Source organism: Dreissena polymorpha, chromosome 2 (genome assembly GCF_020536995.1).
Source record: "Dreissena polymorpha isolate Duluth1 chromosome 2, UMN_Dpol_1.0, whole genome shotgun sequence".
NCBI lineage: Eukaryota > Metazoa > Mollusca > Bivalvia > Myida > Dreissenidae > Dreissena > Dreissena polymorpha.
The window spans coordinates 40,965,203-40,981,012 of NC_068356.1; the positions used below are offsets into that span (position 1 = coordinate 40,965,203).

Consider the following 15,810-nt stretch of genomic DNA (forward strand, 5'->3'; position numbering starts at 1 on the left):
GAAGGAAAACAATTGCTGTTAACTCAGGTGTGCTTGAGCTACCATGGCTGACATTTCAGGGGTGTCAATTGGCCCAAATTTGAAATCCGGAAAATTAAGCCGTAGGATAAAGGGAAGAGAGGGCCCAACCCCCCGAGCCCTAGCTTATTGTTCTTTTTTATAGTCTTTCTACAGTACAGCCAAAGCGGAACAAACGTATTTCGCGATCCGCGGCGGCAAGGTGAATCGAGTCGATGCTGCGTCAGTCGTTGAAGCCGCGTCAGTAAGTCGCATTTCGCCGCGAAACTTCGCATCTGTCCGCCGAGGCATGCCGCGATCCGCGACATGATGCCGAGTCGATGCGCATCATGAAATAAAACATCTTTTAAAATTATTAGTTACATGTAGTTAACAAATTTTGAAAGAACAATTATAATAATAATTAAAATCATAATAAATTTATTGTGCGCGGATTGTATTAGCATATACATGTAAGCATAGTTAATGTGTCTGGCCAATTAAGTTTGTTTCCCGCCCATAGTGTATGTATTTCACACATAAACAAGGTCGCGTAAATATGTTTTCGCACATACAAGTGGCCAAGGCTCCAGCATATGATGGATTTATAAATTAATTGCATGTTGATTTTGCTATTATATTTAAGCTGAGAAAATTAGCAGTTTGAAGCCACATCGATAATCAAGACGGTGACGACGTATTTGTTGTTTTGTTAATTATCAGCTTATTATAACTTTTGTTTGAATATGCGTATAAAAACAAGTTCTATTTTGATCATATTATACAGTTAATATCGCTACTAATTAACCGATAATCTTGTATATTCCAATTTTGAAGCAAATGCTGGTAAATATTTACGATACACAAACATTCTCGATATTTCCTTTAGTATCAAATACATTTTGGCATTTGTAACTATTTATAGAGATGATGAAATAAAGTCTAATCGGGGCGTTTTTCCACTGAACACGCAATTTACGCCTGACGTGATGTTCATGTATTTATACAACATAAAATACACCCAAACTTTCCAAACGACGTTCTACATCTCGGCATAATTTTCGCGCGCTTTTTATGAAACAAAGGATATTTTAGCACTGTTTATTTGACACTAGAATTTGCCAAAGGTCGCGTTAGCATTAAAATTCGGAAGTGTGTTTCGGATTACAAATTTAATAATGATAAGCGAACGAAACATTAACAGTTGCGCGTAATTAATTCTACGCTACACATACATGTATGTACATGTTGGTGGATATCTTTTCACTCGATCCGCCGCATTTACTCTGCGAAAGTACGCGTGGTAAATACAGACTCAGCGTCGATGCGCTGATCGATGCCGAGTGCCACGACGATATGCCGCATCAACACACGATTCGGCCGCCGCGTACTAATAATATGGCCGTGGTGTAGCCGCAGATTTTGTTTGTGCCGCTTTTGCTGTACTGTAGGTGCAATTTCTGGTGAGTACAATGCGAAATATTATAAACCAAACCATCCATAACACCGCAGGTGTATTTGTCATTCTAAACAAATGATATTAAGAACTTCGAAATGTAATTAACAAACCAGCGTATCCGAAAACGACTGTCCGAAAACATGTCGCGATACATCATTTGCAAATGTAATTAAATATGCATATCGTTTGACTGCAGAAAATGAAAACCAGTAACCAGTAACCTAGCAAATACGCAGTCAATATATAATTTGATTAACATATTGTTTTAAAATATGATATTGCAGTGCTTTACTTTGCCAGTGCCTGCTCATGTCAGTGCCAGCCGCTTACCAATAAGAAATCAATAAATAAAATCGGTACCAAGCGCAAATGTCCGGAATGCCGACGATGCTATAACAATATTCGTTCTGAAATGATCCCGCACTAAAAGAATTTTGTCCCTACCCCCACCCGCCTTAAACAAACTCATCGGATTTACATTCACCTCAAAATCAACCCTGGACGGCTCAAATCCGGATTTCCGGAATAATCCGGAAAATTGACACCCCTGCATTTGGACTGCAAAAACTGTAAAGTATTTATGGTATTTTTTGTTTAAAGGTAACCCCTTCAATTTAAGGTGCAAAGTGTTGTTCCTCATTAGCCTTTATGCACATTCATTAAGCCCGGTTTTTCCAGAGCCAGGCACATAATTGCATTTTTTTTTTTTTTTTTAACTGATCACTTCAATCTGCTAAATCGTACCAGTTGTGTAATTGGTTGTGCTTGCATTGTGATCTTCATTGGCTGTGCTTGTACACCAGCTGCCGTTACTGCGACTAACTGGGCTTGAGAAACTGGAATATACAAAATGTGATATTAGGCAAGTATGTAAGTTAACTATCACTTGATATATTCTTATCAATATATAGTGAATCAGATTTCCAGACTATCGTACAAATGGTGAAACCGATTAACTTTTAAAGCAGGGGCAATGAGCCATTGGCTCGTTTTAATTTGTTAAGGGCTCATAGGTTTCTGAAGAAGAATCATAAACACAAGTAGTAATGTTCTGAAAGATCAGGTGTGGGAAACTTTGGTCAAAATATTAGTTAATATCCCCTATTAAAATATTCATCTTGTCTGCTTTTTTGTTTGACAAACATTATAACATATTCAAACAAGAGATGTGTTTGTAAGACACACAATGCCCCCTTCTGCGCCGCTTTGAAGCCAAATATTTGACCTTTGACCTTAAAGGATGACCCTGACCTTCACCACTCAAAATGTGCAGCTCCATGAGATACACATGCATGCCAAATATCAAGTTGCTATCTGAAGCAAGCAGGACATGCCTTTTTCAATAACTTGGTTCTTCAAGTCAATCCATTAACAAACAAAACCTGTAAAGCAACCTCCCATTTAATCTCTAGCCAATGTTGTTGTGATTGTCAAACAGGCCTCGACACTAACGGTGGTCCGGGGACCCGAGGCCCCCAGATTTTGGCGAGGACCACCAGTTCTTTCAAGCTGGGTGGTCCTCCGGGAACCCTAAATTTATAGAACCACTTTGTCTTGATTGACCATTTGAATTTTTAAAAGTGCCTCCATTTTTTAAAGAGCGGCGTATAAAAAAAAATCGGTAAAATCTTATCCGAAAATGTACTGCGAATCGAAAGCACGCTACTGAGCATTAGCGGCCAGTGTCTGTCAGTTGTAAATATTGATTTTCGACGATGTAAGCGACCTACAGTGCAGAGAGTATATTGAAATCACTGAAGCGTGTAAGTGTTACAAACGGTGTTTTTACTGCTGTTGTCAAGTTGTATGGGGGTAATTATCGGATTATCGGATTATTAATGGCTCCTTTATGATATTGAGCCCCCAAAAAAGTAACATTGGGACAAACTGTCACGACGATCAGTAATTATAATAATTATTAGGGCCGCTATTTCTTTAATCAAAACCATAGGCGATCAGGCTGGCAAAAGCATTTAATTTCTCCACAAAAACACATGCCGGTATACACTTTTTTCTTCAGGTATTTGTGAGCATTTCTGTTTAATAGTACCATTATTATAATGACCTTGGAAGGATATATTTTGATTAAGATACCAACAATTTCTGAAATAAAAAGTATATCGTTCACTTGGTGTACTATATTTCGGATATGTTAAAATTCGGACATTTAAAGATAGGGACATGTATGTGTTTGTTTGTTGTTGATAGTTTGTAAAAAAAATATGCTTTATGTTATTTCAGGCAACTAGAACAGATGGTGGTAATTATCTGGGCCTTTCTGTCAGGAAATAGGCGTGAACAACTATAATTTAATTAATCCTGGAAATCATCCACCACTAACAGAAAACGTTTAAACAACAGAAGCTGATGTATGACATGTCCAAATGACCATATATAACTGTTTAACAAATTAAGTGAGATGATTTATTTTCTGATCGTTTTATATTTCTTTTTCCCTTTCAAATGATGTAAACTGGTGTGATTTTATGTTTAAATAATTAATTTTGAAACATTTAGGCAGCATACTGTTTAATACATTAAAGTTAACATTGTTATATTATTTTGGTTATCTGTTTTGTTTATCAAGTTGAAAAAAATGGAAATGGTATTTATATACAAATAAAGCTTATTAAGACTGATGAAGGTATGACCTATGAAGGTACTTTTATGTAATAATATACTTGTTAAAGTGATAATATAGGCAATGACATTAATGTAGTAAGGTTTCTTTAAATGATTGTTCTTATTAATAAGGTTGGAATAATCGACAGTTTTCACAGCGCAAAAAAGTTGTAACAAGTTTTGTTGAGCCAGTGAAACCCCTGAATGCGCGTAATTACCTTTTATTTCTTAAAAGTTTATTATAAGAACTTCCGAAACGCTAAGTTCTGGCGGCGAAGGGCAATGCTGAAGATGATAATGCTGAAGATGATTATGACAAGGATGACGATGCTGATGATATTGATGAAATACATGATATCAAAAGTTTACAAGACAAGGTTATGAGCTTTTAATGGGTCTGCTTTAAATGGCAACAGAATTGAATATAGGAAATTAAAATGTGTACTAGTATGCTTCTTGTACTTATTTGCCCTTACGCCGAGAGTAGCTGTGTGTTGAAACAAGAGGACTCCCTAGTTTGGGTGAGGGCCACCAAAAGTTGAAAGTAGGGTTCCCTCCGGGTACCCTGTCAAAAAAGTTAGTGTCAAGGCCTGTCAAAGACTGTATTTAACTGGTTTTATTGTTGTTTCAAATGGAAATACAGTACACTCCACGCGTTTTCCCCAAAAAACGCGCTCCCTCCGCGGGTTTTTTCTGCTAGCGAGTGTTCACGCGGCGTTGGAAGAGCGAGGTGAACTCGATAAAACGCTCGGCGTTACGCCGCGTTCGCTAATTCCCGCGGCGTGTATTACTTTAGGCTAGTAGGTAAATGCAGACACTTTCCGTTCTTATCAGTGATCGCCGCGCAACGCCGCGTTAGCAGTGTGCTACTGGGCATGCCAAAAAATAAAAACATTGTTATAAAAAATTGTTTAAATACTGTAGTACATGTATAAAAAAGATAATTGTATAGAAAATTAATACGTATAAAAATTATGTTTTTTAATTCACAGGTACTTTACGATATGAATTAGTCTAATATAATACATTTGACAAATGAATATTTAAATCATAACACATATGACACAAGAATAAATGTTCCGTAAAATTTCCAAATGAGAATAATAATTCGTAATCCGAAACACACTACGATTTTTAATTGTTAACACGACGTTTACAAATGCTTCCAATATACAGTCATGTATATTTCCCGACAAAAGCGCGCGAAATTATGCTGCAATGTACAAGGTCAAGGTACAATGTATACTCCTGCAAAGCGTGCGTGTATTGATTTTTTTATACAAACTTTGTAGCGCAGAGAACATTGAATTTTGTTGATTTCGGTTAAAAGTTTCTTTGGTATTTATTAACGAAATTATATCGCGAAAAAGTTGATATTTCCTCTAAAATAATTTCAAATCGAACACGCCGAATCTTTATCGTTACGGTATTTTAGTAGAGTAATTATTTTAACACTAATTGTATAGTAAACTGATTAAAGAAGACATCTGGGCGGAACTGGATTTTAAGTGTTTGACGTTATGAAAACACGCAAAGCTTGTCTACTGACCTATTGTGTAGACTGCTGTCTGCGGTGTTTTGACAAAAGGGATTAACATGTGTGAATGTCACTCTGCCGATTTGGTCCATAATTACTGGTAAACATTGTTTAGAATGTCGACGCAACAAGAATACAACTGTGAATATTAAATGCAATTATCAACTCAATAGTTACCACCTTTTAGCAATCAATGGAATAACCTACAAACAAAGAGAAAATCAATGCATTAGCGAGCAGAGAATTGACTTTGTTCCGACAATTAAAACCATTCCTTATGCATTCGTTGAACGTGTTTACTTGAGTAAGTTATGCCTGTAGACAGGAAGCGGCTTTTCTTTGATTACGTCAAACTGTCAATTCACACAGATTTGCGAGATTTTTAGGGTCCTTGGTCATTTGTATACATGTTCAGTATAGAAAATCACCTGCTAACATGAAAACTTTGGATTAAATTATCAAAATAAAAACAATGTTGCAAACTGTGTTTATATTAATTGGTAAGTATTAGTTAAAAGACGACGTTTTGTGTGTCGTAAATCAACGAGTTTTCTATACAACAACAACTACTTCTACAACCACGTCGGGATCGATCTATCTTGGTTGTTTTTTTTTATTGTAAATATTATACTACATGTACATGTATGTACTTGTAATAAATGTAATTTTATTTGAAAATCAGGAAGTCAAACAAAATTAAATTGATCGTTATCTCGTAAAACGTGGAGTTTCCCCCGCGTTGCCAACGCCGAGGGCCGCCGCGTTGGCTTATCAGTTTTGCCGATCGTTAACCGCCGCGTCCAAAATCATGCAAATGCCGCGTATAGCGGGATTTTCTTAATCTCCCTCCAGGTCGAAACCCGCGGAGTATGGAGGGAAATTGGGGAAAACGCGTGGAGTGTACTGTAGCATTGCAAGGAAATGATAATGTTTTGTTTACAAAAAAAGTAAATTTATATTATTGGGATGTGTATGTTAAGATATTAAGCACTTTTATGCTCACTTGCCTTAGAAAAGCTGGGTTTTTTGTTTCTCTATGATTTTTGATTTAACTAACAATAAAGAGAACATAATGAGTGGGATTCCTACATGTAATGTATATTTTGTATTTGTTTTTTTAATAATGAAACCAACAATTATAGTATGTATTATTTTGTATTCATTTTTTATTTAAATGGATTTTTTGCTGACAATTTGAAGACAAGTGCAATATTTATTGGGACTCCTATTTTTTCCTTTTGGACTCCTACTTTTTCCAAGTAAGGAGTCTAAGGACTCCTGTTTTAAAATCCTGGCGAGACCCCTGGGACGAACTGACAGACGCCAATTCTATACCCCTCCGCATTTGGCGGGGGATAAAAAGTTTTCTTTAAATGTGCTTTTATAATATTAAAATGCTTTAGTAGATTCAGTGCCTTCCCCAGGAATTTTTTCAGGCGCCCCGGGGCCGATCGGGGGTGGGATCGGGAGGGGTGTCCCCTCCCTACGTAGATTTTTTTTTTATTTAACGTGTCAATTCACGTTCTGTGGTGCGTTATAACTCAAAGAAAAACAGCGTCAAAAGACGTCATTTGGTGCGCTATGACTCTCAAAAAAATCCCCCAGTCATTTAAAAATATATTTTTGTTATATTGTTTAATTGTTTTAAAACTTTTCCGCACATATAGTAAAATCTCGACTCGAACGATTCCCCAATACATCCGTTTCAACCCGACTCTATTACTGTATACTTACTATTTTTCAAGTTTCTATTTATTGCCCGATAATCCCGTTTATTCCGTTTTTATCAATCTCTTTCTGGTAAATATTTACGATAAAAGCTTTCAGTTATTTCATTAACACAAACCTTGCCATTTTTTAAGTGACTATTTATAGATTTGATGAAATATTGCCTCTGAATATGCGTCAATCCCCTGACCTGTTGTGTGCTTGTTAAAACGCTCAATACACGCCATTTGTATGCAATAGACGCGACGTTTTACATGCTGCATAATTTTCGCGCTATTTTTAATTGAGAAAAAGATTCGACACAAAATAAATTTGCACTCGGAAGTGTGTTTCGGATTAAAAACGCGTTAACATCGACTTACGGGAATGGGTTTCGGATTACAAATTTAATAATTCCCATTTGAGATTTCAACAAATATTAACCGTTGCGTTATGAATTCAACGATAATTTGTTTTAACACTTTACGAGTCGAATAAATGTTTTGACGGAATTATGCATGAAATTCACGTTGTCCACGAGGATCACGGCCAGTTGTCATCATCAGTCTTCTAACTATCGATTATCGGACGAAACATTTACAAGTGTGCGTAATTAATTCAACGAAAATTTGTTAAAGCGCATTACGTGTCGAATAAATGTCAGAAAAACGAGGTTAATCAGTTCTATAAATGGACATGTTGAAATATACATGTACTGGAATTAAATAAATTGTTATCACATAATTGTAACCGGGAGTCATTTGCACAACTTACTCGCTATAATAATTAATTGTTTACCACTTGCAATTAATTTTTCGTATTAATTATGAGTCATAGGTAACACTTGTTTACAGTAAAAAGGTGTGATGATGATGCCCTAAACCGTCTTTAATTTTCTGTACTGTACTAATTACCGGTTTATATTACTCAAATGGTACAACTTCTTACTAATCAAGCTGCGATAAACTCTTACTTCATGCCCGACGTCAATCAAAAATAATGGTCGATAGTTAACCCCGCCCTCATAAGCATTCGCGTAACCGTTTGGACGATGAACTTCACAGTTTGACGACTGGAAAGTTACCAGATACATCCTTGTCAGCATTTAAATGACCGTCTAATGTGGCTAGAATAATCGATATGCGCGTCATGCTATTCTCTTATCAGTGGATTATCCATTACCCCATGTGGTGGTTATGGCGATTACTTGTGGAAGTAGGTACCGAGTGCTCTTTTAAAACAGGGAATATTGATACACTGATAGGGAAACCTTGATTTTTTTGGACAATCTCCACTTTCTTTTACTGAAGAATACACTGATCGGAAAATTTCAAGCGCCCCGGGGAATCTGATTTCGAAATTCAAGCGCTTAAATGGCCTGGGGAAGACCCTGAGATTGCGTTTTAATTCGTAATGTGCATCATCACTTACTTGAATTTGAGTTTGAAGGATTCACAAGCCTTATGTACTGGAATTTGTTTCCAGGAACGTGTATCTGTGATACCCCCTGTCTAACAATGGGAGTAGCGTTGGGTTGCCGAGGTAGCGTCATCACAGTAGCACCACCGAGTGATGGCTGGATTTGTTTCTGTATCTGAAAAAATATACAATAGCATAAATCAAATCTGTACGGCATGATTGAGGTGGCAACATCACATTGCTACTTCACACATAGTTTCTATTACACAAATTTGTGTTGCTTGTTTGCAGAAATTATACAATAACATTATGTCAATCTGTATTTTTTTGGACAGGCTCTGGCACAGCATGGCAGATTTTGACAATAAATGTCTGATTTCAGTGCCTTTTATTTGATTTTATCCTTATATATTCTCCTTTCCTTCTTCATTTTTTTATTAAATTTGTGCTCCAAAATAATAGAAGCAATTATTTTTTACATACAACACATGTTTTTCAAAATAAGAAGTGACATCCTAAAATATTAATACTAAAATTGTATAAAAAACTTTCTAAATCGTGCACATCCACATTAAAAACTAGGCAAAGCACATACCACATGTACTGTTCCTTGTTGGTGAATAACTTTTGATGGGGATAAGGTAATAGTCCCTGTTGAATTGTTAGTGTTACTTATCACTGCATGTCCCACTGAGGCTGGAGCTATCCGTTGTGGAGAGCGTGGAATCATAGTTATCTTAGTAGGAGTCCTTGCCATCGGCATTTGCACTCTATGTATTGGAATTTTGGGTGGTGTTCTTCCAGGCACTTGAGTGACTGTCACAACTTTCATTGGAGAAACACCTGGCTGTGAAATGGTTATAGTTTTGGTGGGTGTTTGTGGGCTGGTGGCATCAGCCCCTGTTGACTGGCCACTTGCCCCTTGTGTTCCCACAAGTGCCTGACTAGGATTATGGTGCTTTGTTATGATGATTTTGTTTGCAAGTGAAGTCTGAGAAATAACACCAGTGGAAGGCCTCTTCCCAAGCAAAGATGTCCTATCATTTGCATCAACAATTATCACCTGAGGTGAAGAAACTGAATTCACAGAAGATTTCAGATCATGAAACTGTTGTGGAGTCACACTGATGACACTGTCTGACCCAGACACCATGCTGTTGTTTACACCTGATAGCATTGTTGTAACAACACCATTTCCTTCAACTTGTTCACTCACTAAGGTAACATCATCATTTTGAAAATTGTTGAAAAGAGACAGGCTACCATCCACCGAGTCTCCTGTTGACGATGTGTCTGAATGGTGAACACTGGCAGACAAAAAAGCTCCAGTCACAGAATCCACTGTTATAACTTTCACTTTTTGATCGTCTGCTGCACCTACAATAAATAAGAACATGTTATTATATTTCCAAAAATGTCCATTACAAATGTATAACCAATTTTGCATCTAAACAATTTTAGTTAAAAAAAGTTTACTTTTCATATCATTAACATATACACTATATGATGTAGATGGCATATTGTGGGTATGTCATGTTTGTTATGGTAGAGTATAACTAATTCTTGAGATGACTGTACAGACTGCAGAAAGCTCACAAATACAGAAATTGACATTCATTTCATCTACATTTGTTGTCCCTTCTGTCAAAATTATGAAGACAAGTTTGGTTAATAGTAGAGCTGCAACGATTCACCAAAAGCTCGATTTGATTTCGATTTCAGACAGTCCGATACCGATTGTTTCGATTCGATTCATCTTTCAACCTAGTTTTATCATATATTCACTCTTCTGCCTCAAAATTAACATTTCTGTTCAAAAGCGTTGCATACCTAGATATCTTGGGCATGTGTGTGTTTGTTAGATATAGTTTGGTTGGTTCAACAGTTTTTTAAAACTGTTGAAAGTCGGTAAAATTAACATTTGTAAGAAATATTTAATAATATAAAACTGCCAATTTTCTGACAAACTATGTCAATATTTCAATTACCGTATACTTGCGCTTAAAAGACGCCCTCGCTTATAAGACGCACCCCGACATCGGACTTTATAATGGGTGGATTTAAGACTGACCCGCGTGTAAGACGCGGTCAAATTTTGCAATTTTCATCGGCCGAAAAACGGCAGCATGCTAAAGAAAATCATCAATTAGTAACACATTGAGAATTTTACAAACTTGCGCTGCATACAATTAGTAATTCAAGTCTGAAAAATTTATAAATCAAACAACAAAGTAAATAATATTTGTTTATTTCATGATATATTAGTGGGTTTTAATTTATTTTTAAGTATTATTCATGCAATAAAAATAATAATCAAATTAACAAAATTTCTAACAATTGCGTATTTAATCAATTTGCCCTAACAATTGATTACATTATTTTCGTAATTTCAATGCACAAGCAAAAAATTGATCATATCAGTCATCTTAAAATCCCTCAAACTCCTCATACATGTATAATTGTATTCTTTGACAGGTATTGAAAACTAATAGGCTGATATTTGAAAGTGTTTAGTTTTATTACCTAGATTATGCAAATTTTACGCCAATTGTCTATCAACAATAGGTAACGCATATTTCATAAAATTAGCCAATCGCATGATAGAGTGATAGACTCCGAAGCGCAGATCGAAGTCACGCGTCAAGAAGAAAGCCATATGCAGATAATTGCATGCGGTCGCTCTTTGCTCCCGCCGTCGTTGGTCCCTAATAAATAAGGTGTTATCGGCATTAGGGGGTCGTCTGAATAAACGTGTTTATTTAACAATTGACAGTTGCAAACTGGTAACTTATTTCAGAGGATACCCTAATTGCCAATTATGTCTTAATTGACAATTAACGACGTTGAACAAAGACGATCAGGGGATACAAACTTGTCAAGTAGCACTTGAAATCGGCAGCGTGTTTATTTAACAATTGACAGTTTCAAACTGAGAATTGATTTTGCTTTTGTTTTAAGCATGTTGGCATCGTGTCGCCGCTTACACACGTATACTATAATGGCCAATTTATATGACATTTAACGATGTCACGCGCAGACAATCAAGTGATACATACTTTTCAAGAATAATCACGGACAATATAACGTATTACGCCCCAAAAATAACAAAATTCAAATTAAAAATAATAGACAACAAAATCAATAACAATACATTTTATTACAAGTAAATCGGTAACTGAACATAGCGTTCCGATACATGGTACGGGCCAATACAGACTTTAGAGAAAATGCAAATGGCTGCTGCGATGATTCAAAACAACTGACAAGTGTCCAACTTGGCTAGCGTAAGCCCAGTAAACTGATATTTTGAAAAAATTTGTTTATTTTCACCAGTATCTCGCTTATAAGAGGCGACCCCCACTGTAACTTATTAATTTGAGTCTTAAAAATGCGTCTTTCAAGCGAAAGTATACGGTAAACACATAAAAACTAGCAAAATATTAACTCAATATTAATATGAATAAACTTCTGACTAGAAGATTGTGTTGACTACACAATAATATAATAAACAAGGGCTGTTTGTAAAACATGCATGCCCCCCATATGGTCTGTCAGTTGTAGTGGCAGCCATTGTGTGAATCCGTTTTCTGTCACTGTGACCTTGACCTTTGACCTAGTGACCTGAAAATCAATAAAGGTTATCTGCCAGTCATGATCAATGTACCTTTGAAGTTTCATTATCCTAGGCCTTATTATTCTTGAGTTATCAGGAAACCATTTTACTGTTTCGAGTCACTGTGACCTTGACCTTTGACCGAGTGACCTGAAAATTAGGGATCATCTGCCAGTCATGATCAATGAACCTATGAATTTTCATGATCCTTGGCGTAAACATTCTTGAGTTATCATCCGGAAACAATTTTACTATTTAGAGTCACTGTGACCTGACCTTTGACCTAGTGACCTGAAAATCAATAGGGGTCATCTGCGAGTCATGATCAATGTACCTATGAAGTTTCATGATCCTAGGCGTAAGCGTTCTCGAGTTATCATCCGGAAACCATTTTAGTGGTTCGAGTCATCGTGACCTTGACCTTTGACCTAGTGACCTGAAAATCAATAGGGGTCATCTGCGAGTCATGATCAATGTACCTATGAAGTTTCATGATCCTAGGCATAAGCGTTCTTGAGTTATCATCCGGAAACCATCTGGTGGACGGACCAACAGACCGACCGACGCGAGCAAAACAATATACCCTCTCTTTTTCGAAGGGGGGCATAATAAACAAGGGCTGTTTGTAAAACATGCATGCCCCCCATACGGGCTGTCCGTCGTAGTGGCAGCCATCGTGTGAATACGTTTTTTGTCACTGTGACCTTGACCTTTGACTTAGTGACCTGAAAATCAATAGGGGTCATCTGCGAGTCACGATCAATGTACCTATGAAGTGTCATGATCATAGGCAAAAGCGTTCTTGAGTTGTCATCCGAAAATCATTTTACTATTTCGGGTCACCGTGACCTTGACCTTTGACCTTGTGACCTCAAAATCAATATGGGTCATCTGTGAGTCATGATCAATCTACCTGTGAAGTTTCATGATCCTAGGCATATGCGTTCTTGAGTTATCATCCGAAAACCATTTTACTATTTCGGTTCACGGTGATCTTGACCTTTGACCTAGTGACCTCAAAATCAATAGGGGCCATCTGCGAGTCATGATCAATCTACCCATGAAGTTTCATGATCCTAGGCGTATGCATTCTTGAGTTATTATCCGGAAACCATTTTACTATTTCGGGTCACCGTGACCTTGACCTTTGACCTTGTGACCTCAAAATCAATAGGGGTCATCTGCGAGTCATGATCAATCTACCCATGAAGTTTCATGATCCTAGGCGTATGCGTTCTTGAGTTATCATTCAAAAAACATTTTACTATTTCGGGTCACCGTGACCTTGACCTTTGACCTAGTGACCTCAAAATCAATAGGGGTAATCTGCGAGTCATGATCAATGTACCTATGAAGTTTCATGATCCTAGGCCCAAGCGTTCTTGAGTTATCGTCTGACAACCACCTGGTGGACGGACAGACCGACAGACCGACCGACAGACCGACATAAGCAAAGCAATATACCCCCTCTTCTTCGAAGGGGGACATAATAAATACTAATAAGGCTGGCGACTCGAGTAGTTGCACTGGTGCTACCTCCTGCCAAATCAACGTTATGTTTGCGTTTGACATGTTGCATTAGATTAGTGCTTGAGCCTGACTTGGGGTACACCACGTCCGTGAATCACAGTTTACACGTAGCTTTATCGTGAGGACTACCATCCCGAAACACAAAATACTGCCACACTTTTGATTTTAGCTTCTTAGGCGCATCTGATAATTTCAATTTGTCGGCCACAACTTATTCAGCCATTTTGACGCTTTTTCCGAAAGTAGACCGTAACGCGCTTATTGATTGGATGTCTGGATGACTAAAGTAATAAGTAACCAATCACGCACGTCGTAATTACAGGTAAAGATAAAACCTATACCTTTCCGTATCAAATAGTCAGAGTACAGGGCGCTTTACGTCTCTTTGTCTATATGATAAAGAATCGAATTTGGTAGGGTTGGTATCGTAATCGAATCGACGCATTTAAAACCGATTTTCGATGCATCAGATCAAATCGTTGCAGCTCTAGTTAATAGTTTGGTTAATAACTTCAACAACAGCTTGCTTACAAAGGAATATCAATCACTTATAGGGTTATGCATAAAAAAATTCAAATAAGAATAGCTTATAAATATCAAGTTCTTTTAAAATCTTTTAATAACATATAGGTATTTTGTGGGGGAGGAGGGGGGGTAAATGCTTAATAAAATATATGTATGAATACAAAATACTGTCCTGGGGAAACAACAATTGAGCCAGAAAAAAAGCAGTGGTAGTAAAATTGTTATTAATAAAATGTAAATGAAGTAGTGCTATAAACATGTGCACTATTAATGATAAATGATACCATGGTGTACAATTCTCTGTGAATTAAGTGATTTGTGTAAATTTTATTTAGAACCTCACTGAAGAAGTGTCTTGCAAAAAATTCATTTGGTACTAAATATATTTTTCTTTCAGATTTCATCAATTCTTTTATGGTATATAAATATTTATTTCATGCTATGCCTTGAATGACAACTCAATCATATCAAGCTAGTTTGAGTAAACTAGCAAATATATTTACATAACAAATTGCAAATTTGTTATGTCCGCAACAATAATCAGCTCCACGGAAACAATAAATTTAATTACAACAAAATGATTCATCACTCATAAAAAATAATACAATATACAGGGACTACCCTAGGCCTTAAAATAATAGGGCAAAGTGACTTCTCCTTTTTTCTGAAATATATGTTATCCGATTTGGCTTCACAACACGCACAGAACAATGCCAAAGTCCTTTGTCATCACACACATACCAGTCAAAACTGGCCTGATTCATTTTTTTTTACAAATTCATTTTTAGGAGTTAACTCAGTTTCGGAGTCTACATCTGAATCTACTGAATCGATCTTTCGTTTTTTACCATTATTAAAACTTCCTGATTTGAGAAAACCAAATCCACATAAAGACTTTTGCAACATTTTCACAATTGAACATAACATTAATCCATCAAGAAAAATTTACAAAACAATAAAAAATGAACTGTGATTCCAGTTTATATAAGATGGGTTTTACTCGTACTTATCAGTGCTTTAACAAACTGACAAAACTCGCTGGACTTAATAGTGAATCTACATAATTATTAGATCTTTGTTCAATTTTGTTTTTCTTTAATTATTTCTGCCAACTTTCTTTACCGTGCCGTCTGCCAAAAACCTGCAATTTTCAGTTGGTCAATCAATTATCATGTTATCATTAGACAACTTACGGCAAGCAGGAAGAGGCACGAGTGTGTTGTTATAGCAACAAATATTAAGCGACTGCTTTGTCACGGTCAATAATCGATCTGTGCTGGGGGTAAATTGTGTAACCGTAAGATAAACAACGAACAATAAACTTGCTAATCACCGGCCGGCGGTAGCACGCCTTAGCAAAAATAATCAGGCGGCTTGATTTTTGCTTTTCCGGTCTTGCTT

At 36.7% G+C, this 15,810-nt stretch overlaps 1 protein-coding gene across 4 annotated transcripts in view; it reads right to left on the minus strand.

Moving 5' to 3' along the window:
* LOC127866716 (protein lin-54 homolog) overlaps positions 1-15,810 on the minus strand; it is a 138,135-nt gene that overhangs the window by 121,358 nt on the left and 967 nt on the right. For all 4 annotated transcript variants that reach the window (XR_008043077.1, XR_008043078.1, XM_052407464.1 and 1 more), the window contains exons 2-4: positions 9,337-10,118; positions 8,754-8,916; positions 2,201-2,292 (exon numbers count right to left, since the gene is read on the minus strand). Coding sequence is in view for 2 of the 4 variants with exons in the window: in XM_052407464.1 (XP_052263424.1) it covers positions 2,201-2,292; positions 8,754-8,916; positions 9,337-10,118 (1,037 nt within the window). In the remaining 2 variants the exon portion in view is untranslated. The remainder of the gene's footprint in view (positions 1-2,200; positions 2,293-8,753; positions 8,917-9,336; positions 10,119-15,810) is intronic.